Genomic DNA, 13,390 nt, shown 5'->3' on the forward strand with positions numbered 1-13,390 from the left:
GCATCCTCTTTACTCTTGCCCACTACAGTTATCTGAAAATATGGTCAACCAACATACTTATAGCATAATAAAATGGTAAAGGTGAAACCAACAAATGTTGATACCAATCACCTCAACCTTGATTTAAATAGGTTGCCTGAAGTATTGTGTTAGACCCTACGGTGCCCAGGGCCCGAAACATTGCCCAGTGGGCGATTAATCAAATTTCTGTAAACTATAAAATAGGATAGGCTTATTGGAGCCTAGGCTTGCTTGCACTCAAAATACCGCAATACATTATTTCCATAATGTTAATGTTTGGCTCCACCTAGTGTTCATCTAACTTAACACGAGACATGCGAGATGATGGAAATTGCTTGCACGGTCACAGATACGAGCAGCCTACCACTCTATTGAGGTGTTTCCCATGCTTAGTGCTTGACAGGTGTTTGAAACACTGACTAAATGTTAAAGAGCTAATGCCGATTTGTGGTATTCAGTCACAGGTTGTCGGGTATGGACATGATGGGCCTACATCCTGTTGCTGGATGAGACCGCAGTGTGATAGATAGACTGACTGTAATTCACTTTCATAATCGGGATAGGGTTTATTTCACAATTTAATACAACTGTTAAGATATAATCCAAAATAATAGGCCGTGTAATGCAAACAATATCCAAAGAGGTACACCAGATAACAATATTCTGACCTTCTGATTTTAAATGCACATGTCTGTGGAGTTTGTTTTTAGACGTATTTTTGACATTTTTAGAGTAACGTTTTTTTTTCCTCAATTGTCCTTTAATTGGTTAATTCTGTCCTGAATCACATGGATATGTGGGCGTACCCTATCGGCAACCTTATTGTAGGCTAAATAACGGATTGGAAAGCAGGTCTTTGGATCTAAAAGCAAACCGGTCCACATATGTGGTCTAATGAATCTATCGCGAATATCGTTATAGGCTTATTCAGTCGGACGTTCCAATGTCTGTAGCAAATGCGAAACAAACCATCGTAAATCCGGTAAGAGCCTATTTTAGTAGCCCACCGGCATCAGTTGACTAGCCCTAACGTAACTTGCATTTATAACGCAGATATCTACTAATAACTCCCTTACATTAGATATTCGATCAGTTGGCATGTGTGAGTTACATGTAGTGGTTAAGAAGGTCGATAGTGTAAGTCCTACTTTGAGCAGTTATGCGGCCTGTAATTGCCCATACACGGCCTGTGTCTTTTCGATTCTGTATGCAGTCTATTAGCTACAACCATGAATTACACCGAACCGTAGGGTACAACTTAGGAATGCCTACAGACCATAACATTTCCACACTGTTTTATGTTGCAGACAATTCCGTTCAGTGGAAATATAGTTGGTGGACTACATCCAGGGGATATTGTACTCATTCAAGGCACCGTACTATGTGATGCAGACAGGTGCGTGTCAAATGTGGTAGGAATATCAAACATGTCCACATGTGACTTTATTATGGTTTCATGGTTCATTTCTCTGACTGAGTTTCACTTTTTGACTGCTTGCTGCAAGCTATTCTGGAATGCTATGCTAAAGACTATGCTATGTCTTTTTTTATATCCCCAGGTTCCATATGGACCTGGCCTGTGGTAGCAGTACCAAACCACGGGCAGACATTGCCCTCCATTTCAATCCACGTTTCATGTCCCCCCCATGTATTGTATGCAATTCTCTAGTGCAAGAATGCTGGGGCCGCGAGGAGAAATTGGATCAGATGCCCTTTAAACAGGGGTCCATGTTTGAAGCTATCATATTAGTGCACGAAGACGTATTTAAGGTAATTTGCTATTAATAAAACATTAATGTTAGATAGGTATTGATACATTCATTAAAATGATCAAAGACCCAAGACTTACTTTCACATTCTCTGCAAGCATAAATGACAATGAACTGTACCACCTCTTAAGCCTAGACAAATTGCACCTGTGCTATCTTCCTCTCCTGTAGGTAGCGGTAAATGGCAAACATATGTTGGAGTACAAACACAGACTTCCGGTGGAGACAATCAACACTTTCTCAATATCAGGGAGGGTCTCTGTATGCACTATTGCCTTCACACCAAATTCAGTGAGTGCTTTTAAGTCAAGGATCCTCCCAATTATATTGTAAATAGTGTCTTGAAACCTTTTCCACCTCAACCATGTCTAGCTTGATTTGCTTTATTTCTCAACAGGCAATTTTCTCTGAATCAGGGGACCTGGTAAGTGACTTCTAATGCTCAAATTGATGTCTTGCTTGCAAACAAACAAACTAGATTCACTTTGTAAAATGAGATGTCTTCTTTAGAGTATACCCTACAGGGGGAGTATGCTGGGGGGACTGAGTCCTGGACAGAATATTACAATTACTGGCCATGTCAGCTCATATCCACACAGGTAGGCCTAACACAAAACATTTGAATTAGAAGGACAACATTCTGAGGGTAGGACCATAACCTTTGTTTAAGATAATTTATTGTGTGCTATATTCACTTTTCTCTACTATGTCAGGTGTTACATATTAACACATCTTATTATTGTTTTGATTTTAGTTACATTTGTCAAGTAGAAGCTTGAATTAAAAGTCCACATCATGATGCAGGGTGCATTTTAGGAGTGCTGTTGTTTTCATGTTTAAAGGCTTTTCATTTAAATGGTTACACACCGTACATTTTTCTCACTGCACGCTGCCAGTTTCACGGTCAATCTGAGAAGCCGGGGATCAGAGAACATTGCCCTGCACCTCAATGCTCGCATCAAGTCGGGTCTCCTCATCCGCAACTCGCTGCTGGGTCAGGGCTGGGGCCATGAGGAGCTGGAGCTGTGTCGCTTTCCCTTCGCTCCTGGACAGTACTTTGAGGTGCTTCACTGTTTACACTGTGGGCTAAAATGAAACTCTAGAAATAGAATCTGGAACTTTGTTGTGTTAATACACCATGCTGACATGCACATTATTCTAAGAACTATTCCCCTACCAATATATACTGTGGGGAGAATCCGTCCTCCTGTATCATACATTTGACCTCTAATTTTCACAAACGAAAAAGGCACTAGATGGTCCTCATTCTTGCATCCCTTTCTCTCAGATAATCATCCTGTGCCAGTTGCACCAGTTTAAACTGGCAGTGAATGGGGACCACCTGCTGGATTACAGGCACCGCATGCAGGACCTGTGCAGCATCGACCACCTGGAGGTCATGGGAGACCTGGAGCTGGAGGAGGTGCGGCTCTGGTGAAGTAGGAGACCTTGCCTTCACAAGGCCAAACCTGGCAGGGATGACGTGCCGTCAGGCCTCAGAGGACCTTTAATGTACATCAGAGACTGTAAATGTTTTTGTCAAAAGCTCCAGCAATATAGTTGGCCTGGAATGTCAGTTCAGTGCAAGAGGTGATTACACAACAATTTAGTGATGCAGCAATGGTTTCTCTTGGTTTGTTTCAGGGTGAAATACCACAGTACTGTTATTACCTCCTGAACATGTGAATCATGTAGTAGAGTCTGACTGTTTTGACATGAGCCATAACTCACACGGTGAAGAACTATCCCATCTTTTCTCTTCCCAAGCTTCAGGGCATGGTTGTCATGTATACTGTCCTTTAGAGCATATGACAGTATATGTAGACATACAAGATGTGCTACATTTACTTTAACAGAAAAAAAAATGTTTTATAGCTGTGCTACAAAGTCCAGTTCCTTTTTCTCAGGACAAATAGGTTTGTCGCATATACACTATGGGAAACAGGTCCTTAATGGGTTCTTTGAAACACTTGAGACAGAGTACTTTCAAAGCAAATGTTTTCCAAGAAAAATATTCTGCGCAGCTGAAAACCTGATGCATAGTCATCTGGGGGAAAACAAAGATCCCTTCATAAGAGGGCTTGAAGTACAAAAAACATGAGGTGCTGAAACATTTATCCCAATTAAAGAACATTTATGATTTCATGACTAAGAAATCATGCGTGGCTATCAGTTTGTTTACAATTCTTTTTCATTTTCAACGTCAGTATGAATCTTGTTTGTTTTTCAAACATGGTGGTGCTCTTTCAAATAAATTTTTTTTTGTGAAGCCAAGCACAGCTGATATACTAAAATAAATGCTCAGTAATACAATACAATTCAGAGTGCATTCTGACTGATCTACTGCTTTTCTGCATGACTGTATAAAGACTGAACCTAGTTACACATAGAATATCTGTTGATGGACTGGAAACAGTGCCGTGGAATGCGATCTTAAGATACACAAGTACCTTACCTCTACACAAGTTCTTTGTTTACAATTTGCCTGTAACATGGAGTTGACACAAAGCCTTCCATTCGAAGTAGACCCAGTGGGATTCTCTGATAAAGGTGCAACCCTCTCAGGAGGAAAAGGGAGGCATGTGAAAGTATGTCTTTAGTTGTACCCCACAGTGCAACTAATCTTGTTTATGTGATTTCCAATAAACATACTTATGCAGAATATCAGCGCTTTGTAAAGTTGTGATTCCATTATTCATGGTGTGTATATGTTTGTCCTGAATTTTTATTTATTCGTATATTTCATATCTTCCATGAATTAGTTGGTTGGTTGCTTGGTTAAGAAGGTCGAAAGTGTAAGTCCTACTTTGAGCAGTTATGCGGCCTTTAATGAAAATAGCTTCCATTCCCTGACCGCTAGGTGGCGACAGATCTTTTCAAATGGCTGGAGGAATGACAGCTAAAAGAAATAAAGGCTCAGCTGGCTGGGCCAGGCATCAGGTCCTTACACAACCTTTAAAGAAAAGGTATAAGAGGTTGTTTTCTGAGACTGATAGTGACAGGGCCGGTCACTTTCACACTAACATACAGACACACACGCACAAACACAACAGCAGTAGTTAGAAAGGTTAAGGCTTAACATGAACATCTATATATCTGTAAGGTCTCAAATCATTCCAATTTAGTTTTTCTGTGCTGATAGTAACATACACTTATATCACACTCGGAGTCTGGAGAGGGCCTAAGGCCAGATGGAGCCCTACTCACAAAAAAACAGCAATCAAACATCAGACAGACAGAGACATAGGAAGAAAGAGAGAGAGAGAGAGAGAGAGAGAGAGAGAGAGAGAGAGAGAGAGATGGAGTCCTGCTTACAAAAAAACAGCAATCAAACATCTTAGAGAAAGAGAAAGACAAAGAGACAGAGACAGACAGACAGAGACAGAGACAGAGACAGACAGAGACAGAGACAGAGACAGACAGACAGAGACAGAGAGAGACAGAGACAGAGACAGAGACAGAGACAGACAGACAGACAGACAGACAGACAGACAGACAGACAGACAGAGATCCAGTGCCACAGACTGCTGATGGCCCTCATCACAAGACTGGGCCTTCACACAGACAACACATGGTGCTCAGCTGCCCAACTTGAGGGTCTGTGTCTGCCGTTGGGACACAGAGACCACCACAGAAGAGTGCCATTAAAATGCAGGGCTTTTATTCATATCCACAGGAAATATAACATGAGAAAAAACAAAAAAAAACAAAGTAGTCAGTATGGCACGACACAACACTTGTCTTGTTTTGAAACATACAAAAAATAAAATAATAAATCGAGTGATATGTGACATGATGACAGCGACTCGTGTCGCCAACTGCCCTGTGGACAAAAATCTCCGATTAGAAAGGCAAATGCAGGAGTCCATGAGGAGCTGAGCCGCGAGCTGGACCGTGTCTGATTTACAAAAGGAGGACACCAGACTCAACGCCGCACCATAAAGAGACAGAAAAATAATAATAATGAGAACAACAAAGCAGCTTTTTTTTTTTTTCCTTCGTGTCTTTAACTTGTTCAGGAGGAACTACTACTTTACCTCTTCCCTGAATGGCACCATAGGTATGGTTGCAGCCCTCATTCCTGCAGCCTCTGCTCAGCCTCTAGGGGGCGCTAGATTGGGGCCTTCCAGGGTCGGGGGCAGTGGATTATCAGGCCATGATGAGAGATCGGTGGATCTCTAGGACTTCTCAACGCCAGCTGAGGGGTGAGTGTGTGTATGTGTTGGCAAGACGCAGGCTGGGTGGGACTCTGATAATTTCAGAATCACCAAAAGTGTGTGTGTGTGTGTGTGTAAGTGGGAAAGGCATAGTGTCAGTCATGGAGGGGTAGCAGGCATTTGCATGTTGAGGCGATTGGAAGAAAGAATTTGCCCTTTCCCTGTCCCCGTTACTGATATGGCTGTGGGCGTAGTTCATCTGTCTGATGGACAGCAGTCTCCTGGTGGGGTGGGGTTGTCAGACAGAGCTGAGCTTGACCAGGCCCCTGACCGAGTCCTCGTGCAGCGAGTCCTGGCTGGCCGGGTGGTAGAAGGGCACAGTGTGGCTGTGAGACAGGGGGCTCCCGCACGGCAGCATTCCCGGCGGCGAGGGCGCCTCCTCGGGCGTGAGGAAGTGGTGGTGGGGGTGCGGCGCGTGGTGGTGGTGCGGCGCGTGCGGGTGGAGGTGCGGCGGCTCCGGAGGATGTGACGGGTGCGGGGGGATGATCTCGCCGTCACAGCTCAGGCTGGGCGTGGATGTGGGCGGCGTGGGCTGGCCCAGCAGCAGCGAGGGACACGGCCCCCCCAGCGAGGTGCGGCCCGGCAGCGGCAGCTCCTCCGTCACCAGCCGCGGCTCGGCGCTCTGGAGCAGTGGCGTGGCGGCAGCCTGCAAAACGAATTTGGTGCTCTGAATGCACTGGTCTTGGTCACACTGAGTCGGGGAGAAACAGAAGCAGAGCGAGGAGAGAGGGAGAGAAAGAGAGAGAGGAAAAAGTGCACAACCAGACAATGGAGATGGGTGACAGGAAAGGGAGAGCCAGGGGATTGAGAGAGCAGAGGAGGTTGGAGAGGGATAGATATGAGGACCAGGGAGGATGAGGGCAGAGCGGAGGAGAGATGTTAGTCACAGTGTTCCAGTGCCAATCGGCTCCATTAAATCAGCCACATTAGTCAATGCGACCCCAAAGCAGAATTGAGTGCTCAAGTTCAGCCGACAAGCAGGCCCATTAGAGAAGTGTATCATCGATCACGCTTCAGGTCTTGCTAAACTCGATTTCTAGATGCCATTTGAGGGCTGTTTTAGACTAAAGGCCAGAGGAAAACATCAGTAAAGCACTTTGCTTGCCAATAACATGGATGCTAAAGGGCAGTGTCATCACAAACACAGACACGGGCTACACTGTAACAATGTAATTCTGAGATGAAGAAAGGTCAAAGGCTTGCCTTGATGGCACTGAACAAGATAGTGTTGTACAGTCTAGAGTTGGGTAATGTACAGGAAAGTCATCAGGACACACACGTCATGCAGCAGAGGCTAGATTAAAAGAAACCAAGCTTGCTTTCAAATGATTACTTTTGAGAAAAGATAGCAGCTAAATCAGTAAACACGGCAAGGAATTTGTAAACAAGATGACAAAACAATATTACACAACGACAGATTATGAAGGTCCATCATTTCACATCATCAACAACATGTCATAATCCAAAGTCTATAGCACATATACACTCACTTAAGGGGGTTCCAGAACGTTCTGGCCTGGTTGATGTGTTCCATAGCAGAGCTAAGGTCATCTCTTTCAGGGATAGAGCAAATGCCAGGATGAGGAGTAACCCTTTTAATACCACCCATGTAGTCTCAGAGCAAACTTCAGCTCTTACAGCAACCAGCTATCAGAGATACAACCTTTTGACTCAGTTCATCACAGGCAAGGAATAAGTACACAGACAAAGACAGAAATACATAGAGGGGGGGGGGGGGCACTTCATGTAAAACTCTAGAAAGGGGTAAATGTGTGGGATCTGATCTCAAGAGGTCATCACCTTTTGGATGAAAGCCTGGAAAGTTGCTAGAAATTATTTAGTTTTTTAAAATGACTCACTTTTTCGCTGCGGCGAATGTGGTCCCTGGAGTTGAGGCTGCCTGAAGCCTGACAACACTACTGGCCACTGGTTGAGCAGTCAGTTTATTTGCTCGGCTCATAACCCCACTTTTGTCCCCCCCCCCTTCACGGGCAGGTGGTAATGCTGGGCTTCGGGAGAACCCAACAGCTCCAGTCACAGCTCTCTCTGAGCACACTCTGGCTTTAAACATGTCAACAGCTCTTTGAACAGAATCCTGACAGAGGAAGCGTATTTGGACACACGCCCACATTCTGAAAGTGCTTCTGCACACAAGATCATTTACCAGCTTTTTCAAGACTGATTCAGGGAACCATTTCAATCTGAAGCAGACTTTCTGTTAAATATGGACCTATGCAATAAGAAATGTCTCATTTACTGAGGTGAATCTATGTCAAATAAAGGACTGTTTTATGTGATTACATCATTTCTATGGCTTTGAGAGACTGATTAGGAGGTCTGCGGTTACACAGCTAAATGTGTGATAATGACTGGCTAACCCGCAGTGAAGAGCAGACATTTTCATCTACTTAGATAACCAGGCACTGAAGAGAGACAAACAAGATGTCTGTGTTTGTAATGAACAACTTCTTAGGATTGATTATTAGATATCGCTTTACTGACAAACACGGAAAGTCTGCAGGGTCTAACTGCAGGGGTAAACAAGATGAATGCCATCTCGATGTCCAAATTGAGTTGAAAAAGTACACCATTTATTCTGTGTCTCTGGGGTGAAATTAGTTAATGATTAAACCCTGGAATGACAGCACACTGTTATTTATATGGCTGGGTGTCCATTACCAATCCATGTATTATGTCATACACAAGAGGAAACCAGAGACAGATTTGCGAGGCTGCCTTCTGATATCATGTTCACAGAGCTGTTTCTTTACCAAGACAATATAACAGCAAGTAGAGCAGAGAAAAGTCTAGTGCTGCTAGTGCTAGTTTCAGTTTGGCACCAGGTACAGAAAACTCAGTGTTTTCCCTTAAAACCGGTCAGATTCAAGGTTCATGTTTAGTTGAGTTAGTCTTACAACTACAGTCTTCTCCACTGACAACACTAGGTCAACAGGCGTTCCTTCCAGAACCCTACCTTAGAACACCAGGGAGAACCACAGTATGTTGAACACAGGAGTTTGAATCACTATCTCTACTTGATACTGTAATATAAATGTTGCCCTGTGAGATGTACTGTATATACCAACATACATTTTTAATGGCGTAAGCTCCAATGGAGTTGAACCCATGACTTTGCAGAAGAAACAAAGATGATGTCTCCATCCAGGTTTTCAGAATATTCATTTCTGCAGCATTTTGATCAGAACAGTCTGCTTTCTGAAGACTCTACTTCTTTAGAACCAGTGGTCTGCCAGCAAATAGTGTTGCTGCTGTGGGGAAGAGATGGTCTTGGCTCTCTTGTTCAAAAGGCCACAAAGTGTTGGGAGTCTGGAATGCATACAGCAGACTGAGGATTTGAAACCTTCAAATTAGTGTCTTGTTCATCCGGCTATCAAGTGCTAATCATGTGGTAAAGACATGATTATGTCTGTCGGAAGATGCGTGTCCAGAACGGCTAGAAGATAGGTGATTAATGCTCTTAACTCTGGCCACACAGCAATACACTCTTAAAGCTGCCTCTTGGCAACTCAAATACAAAGAGGCTTTAAAACGTCAACCTCAACTGTACGTAACTTTTTGCGATAATGAAAGAGAATATTTATAGTAACAAATCCAGGGAAGCACAAACAAAAAGCTCCTCTGTCCACAGTAGGTATGTGGGTATGTCAGTAATGTCTATGGAATGTATTGGACTTCAGTATTTACTGGAAAGATAAGGGAAGAAAACATATGCACAGTCTAATGGGACCAGCGCCCCCCTCCTCGATGACAAATGTCTCTTTCTGTTGAGACTGGTGGGGAGGGGACCATCGTGTTTCTCTTGAGATCTTATAATAGGCCCAGACTGTAACAGGATGACGCGTGAGGCGGGGGCTTAACAAAGGGCTACATATCACCATCTCTGCAGGGGTCCTGAGCCAGGCGACACCGGTGCTTAGGGCACTTGTAGTTTATAGCTCCTCAATGGACCTCTGTTACCTCTCTCGTTTATTTCATCCACCCTGACCAACCATTCTCTCTTTCTCCACATAGTTGTGGCTCTGTTCTTCAAGTCTTCAGGCATTTAGGTGTAGGCCCACTGTAGGAGAAAAAAATAAATAAAAAAAACCCTGCACAAAGCGTTGGTCTCATATCCCTTGTGTCTTCCTATCCAGAAAGTGTCTTGTGGTAAAGGCTAAAGGTTGGACATTTATCATCTGGAGATGGCTCAAAGAGAAGCATAGGCAGGAAAGGGAATAAATATCCTTATTCAGATTAAATGCATGTTGTCTCTGTCGATCTGCTCTTATCAAGACTCCAAGTCTCTCCCTCTCTTTCTCGAGCTCTGTTCATTTATCTCTTTCCAGCACTACTGTGCCAGTCTTCCTAAGCACACAGCAGAGACAGCAGGTTGAGGTTGATACGTTTGTAGACAGGATGTGGCCAAAGGGCTGTTGGAAAGATACACGGACGGACACACACACACGGACCACACACACACACACACACACACACACACACACACACACACACACACACACACACACACACACACACACACACACACACACACACACACACACACACACACACACAGGGCTCAAAGAGGCTCTGGAATGACATTTGGAGAGGATGGCAGGCAGGATGCGAGGAGCTGCATGGCCACCTCTCCTCAGCGCACATCTCCCAGCAGCCTCCTGCGGATGACCTACTTCCTGTCTCCAGCACCACCCACACACCAAGGCAGGAGACAGAGGCAACATGCCTCCTCTTATCCACATGCTGAACATGTGGAGGGCCGAGAGCACAGAGGAAATAAAGAAAAGAAACAGAAAACTCACTAAGAAAAGACGGGAAACTGACTGAAATACAAGGATGGATAAAGACAGACAGCCTGGCACAGAAAGAGAGAGTGTGTGTGTGTGTGATGGAGTGAGACAGAGAGAAATGTGTGTGTGAGAGAGAGAGAGAGAGAGAGAGAGAGAGAGAGAGAGAGTGTGAGTGATGGAGTGAGACAGAGAGAGCTGGAGTGGATCAACAGCCTTGTTTATTGGCGGGCTTCAGTAAGAGGGGAAGAGGTATTTATTCTCCAATGCTGATCACAGGGAACAGAGTGTACCGAGATGATGCTGAGCTGGAATTCCTCAGGGGAAAAGGAGGAGGACAGAGAAGGAAAAAGAAAGACAACCAGAGTGAAAGAGAAAGAGGGAAAGATGAGTTTGAGGACTGAGGGAACTAGAGAGAAAAGCAGAGGAGGAAGTACAGTAGGTCTGGTGCAGCCCTGTGTGTTGCGTCCATGGAGAGCAGCCAAGTCCAGACTCAATGTGGATACTGGCCAAAAACAATTATGGGTGTTCATCATCACAATGGTCAAGAAATCCCTAATATCAATGACAAATTGTTCAGAGCAATTTGTCTATGGATAAACACTGCTGTCTATCATGAGAGGCCTTGCTGTCCTGAGCAGCAGGAGAGGACAGGCCTGTGTTGCTCTGGGGGCCTCATGGAAGAGTGGCTGTGCAACAGCTGGCAAATCAAAGCAGGAGATGCTGGCTGGACCGCCGTCCAACTTTCCAAAAGTTCAGAGGACATTCTGGGGTCTCTCTGTCTCTGTCTCTCTCTCTTGTGTGTGTGTGTGTCAGAGATAGATGGGGTAATACAGAGCACAAAGAAATCGCCAGTTGAGGGTGGAGGACATGCAGTCACCTCTCACACGCCTCAGCTTAGCGGACCTCAGTGTCCTCGTCCCTACCATTGCAAACAAGGATTTTTTCTCACACTCTATGGCTCCCTTTGTGTCATTTGCTGAGCAGTTCTGTGACTACTGGCAACGTATGATCACATGCTTTCTGCAGTGAGCTGGGGACTGTTCGAACACACACATCTGATGACTGAATGCCAGAGCAATGCTGTGCCCTCTAGCAAGAAACCTCAGCTCCACGTACGACAACATACAGTCCTGTGAGTATAAACCTTATCAGTGTATGAGCACCCAGCAGCATTTATAAAAAAATAAAAATAAAAATAAAAAAAAACTGGGCCTTGCCATTGCTATAGGAACACACCAACCTGTTGGTCATAGAGATGCACAGTTCTGGGATTGGTACACCCGTGTGCACACACACACACACACACACACACACACACACACACACACACACACACACACACACACACACACACACACACTTATGACTAAGAGGCAGGACTCACCATGTGACTCTGGGACTGAGTGGCACCATACATGGTGATTCCATTGGTGGGGGGAGCAGGAAGGGGCGTGTTAGGAAGGACGTAGCCTCTTCTGTCGATGAGACTGAGCAAGACGAGAGAAAAAGGAGAAGAGAGAGGAAGCGTTAGAATGGGCTACATGTACACTGGTCGTGTCTGAGGCCTCACAGCTCTCTGCTGGCAGAGAACGGATCCTGTCCTGCTGTGATTCGAAGGCTGAGCTGACACCAGTTCATTCCAAACTGGCCTGCCATGGTTGGATGCTTCATCATCAGCAGCCATTACTGTTGACACCTGTAAATAAAAACACTGCATCACCATGCTCTGCTCATGCACCATGCTGTGTGTGTGTGTGTGTGTATATGACAGGGGGAACAGAAAGAAAGACAAATAGTCAGGGCGCTGAGAACACTCAACAAGTTATCAATCCAGAAGAGTGCTGAGGGACGAGCACACCACGGGTTGGGAAGGGAATATCCCCTCAGCTCAGGTCTGCTGACAGACACAGACATAAGACCAGGGCCAGGGGCAATGGCCAGCTTCGTCCACCATTAATCCGGCATGCACTACCTATTACTTTTTGTACTGCTTTGTAATCATTCCCTCATTAATAAAGTTGTACATTTATTAACAGTGAAACATCTCGTGGGCTGAGCCGAGCCAGAACATTCTAAGGACGTCAGGTATGCCGTTTTTTGCTTGGCAGAGATCCATTGCACAACTGAACGAACAAGCGAGCGAGCCTGAGCACATCTGGCTCAGGGAGTTCCACAGGCCTGCACAGGCCTCTCTTCCACTAATCTCAAAGCCTGGTGTACGGTGTCACCAGCATGGAAAGAGTGGGAGTGAGTATTATGTTCTGTTTGTCAAACACGTAAATCAGTAGCCTGGTCTGTTTGCTCTGCGTGAGCAGTTTTCGCTGGAATGTTCTCAGCAGTGGAGGTGCCACGGCCGAACAACCAGAGGAACAATAGCCATCAGCTCCTCCCTGGCCCGACCTGGGGAAAAGTTTAAGATTATCCCTGGAATGGCTTACTTACCTGAACCACATGTGTACATTTCACTGGGTGTGTGTTTGTCGAAGAGAACCAGGTCTCCTGAGTGAATGCATTTCTTAGATTGGGATGCATTGTAGGGCGTATACATCTAGAAAGAGCAGTAGGTTTATGTGGG

At 45.0% G+C, this 13,390-nt stretch overlaps 2 protein-coding genes across 3 annotated transcripts in view; one reads left to right on the forward strand and one right to left on the reverse strand.

Moving 5' to 3' along the window:
- Positions 1–85: 85 nt before the first annotated feature.
- On the forward strand, positions 86–4,455 carry LOC105897234 (galectin-8-like). Its single transcript, XM_031580340.2, has 8 exons — positions 86–1,003; positions 1,329–1,417; positions 1,581–1,791; positions 1,962–2,081; positions 2,188–2,214; positions 2,301–2,389; positions 2,687–2,852; positions 3,079–4,455. The coding sequence occupies exons 1-8, from the start codon at positions 965–967 to the stop codon at positions 3,226–3,228; spliced, it is 891 nt and encodes a 296-aa protein (XP_031436200.1). The 5' UTR covers positions 86–964; the 3' UTR covers positions 3,229–4,455.
- Positions 4,456–5,429: 974 nt separating this feature from the next.
- LOC105897223 (palmitoyltransferase ZDHHC14) overlaps positions 5,430–13,390 on the reverse strand; it is a 51,920-nt gene continuing 43,959 nt past the window's right edge. Inside the window, exons 9-10 of one of the 2 annotated variants that reach the window (XM_031579871.2) lie at positions 12,200–12,302; positions 5,430–6,698 (exon numbers count right to left, since the gene is read on the reverse strand). In XM_031579871.2, the coding sequence (XP_031435731.1) occupies positions 6,246–6,698; positions 12,200–12,302 (556 nt within the window). In that variant the 3' untranslated portion in view covers positions 5,430–6,245. The remainder of the gene's footprint in view (positions 6,699–12,199; positions 12,303–13,390) is intronic. The other variant, XM_012824132.3, reaches the window with a different exon arrangement.

The sequence above is a fragment of the Clupea harengus genome, chromosome 14 (assembly GCF_900700415.2).
Source record: "Clupea harengus chromosome 14, Ch_v2.0.2, whole genome shotgun sequence".
Classification (NCBI taxonomy): domain Eukaryota; kingdom Metazoa; phylum Chordata; class Actinopteri; order Clupeiformes; family Clupeidae; genus Clupea; species Clupea harengus.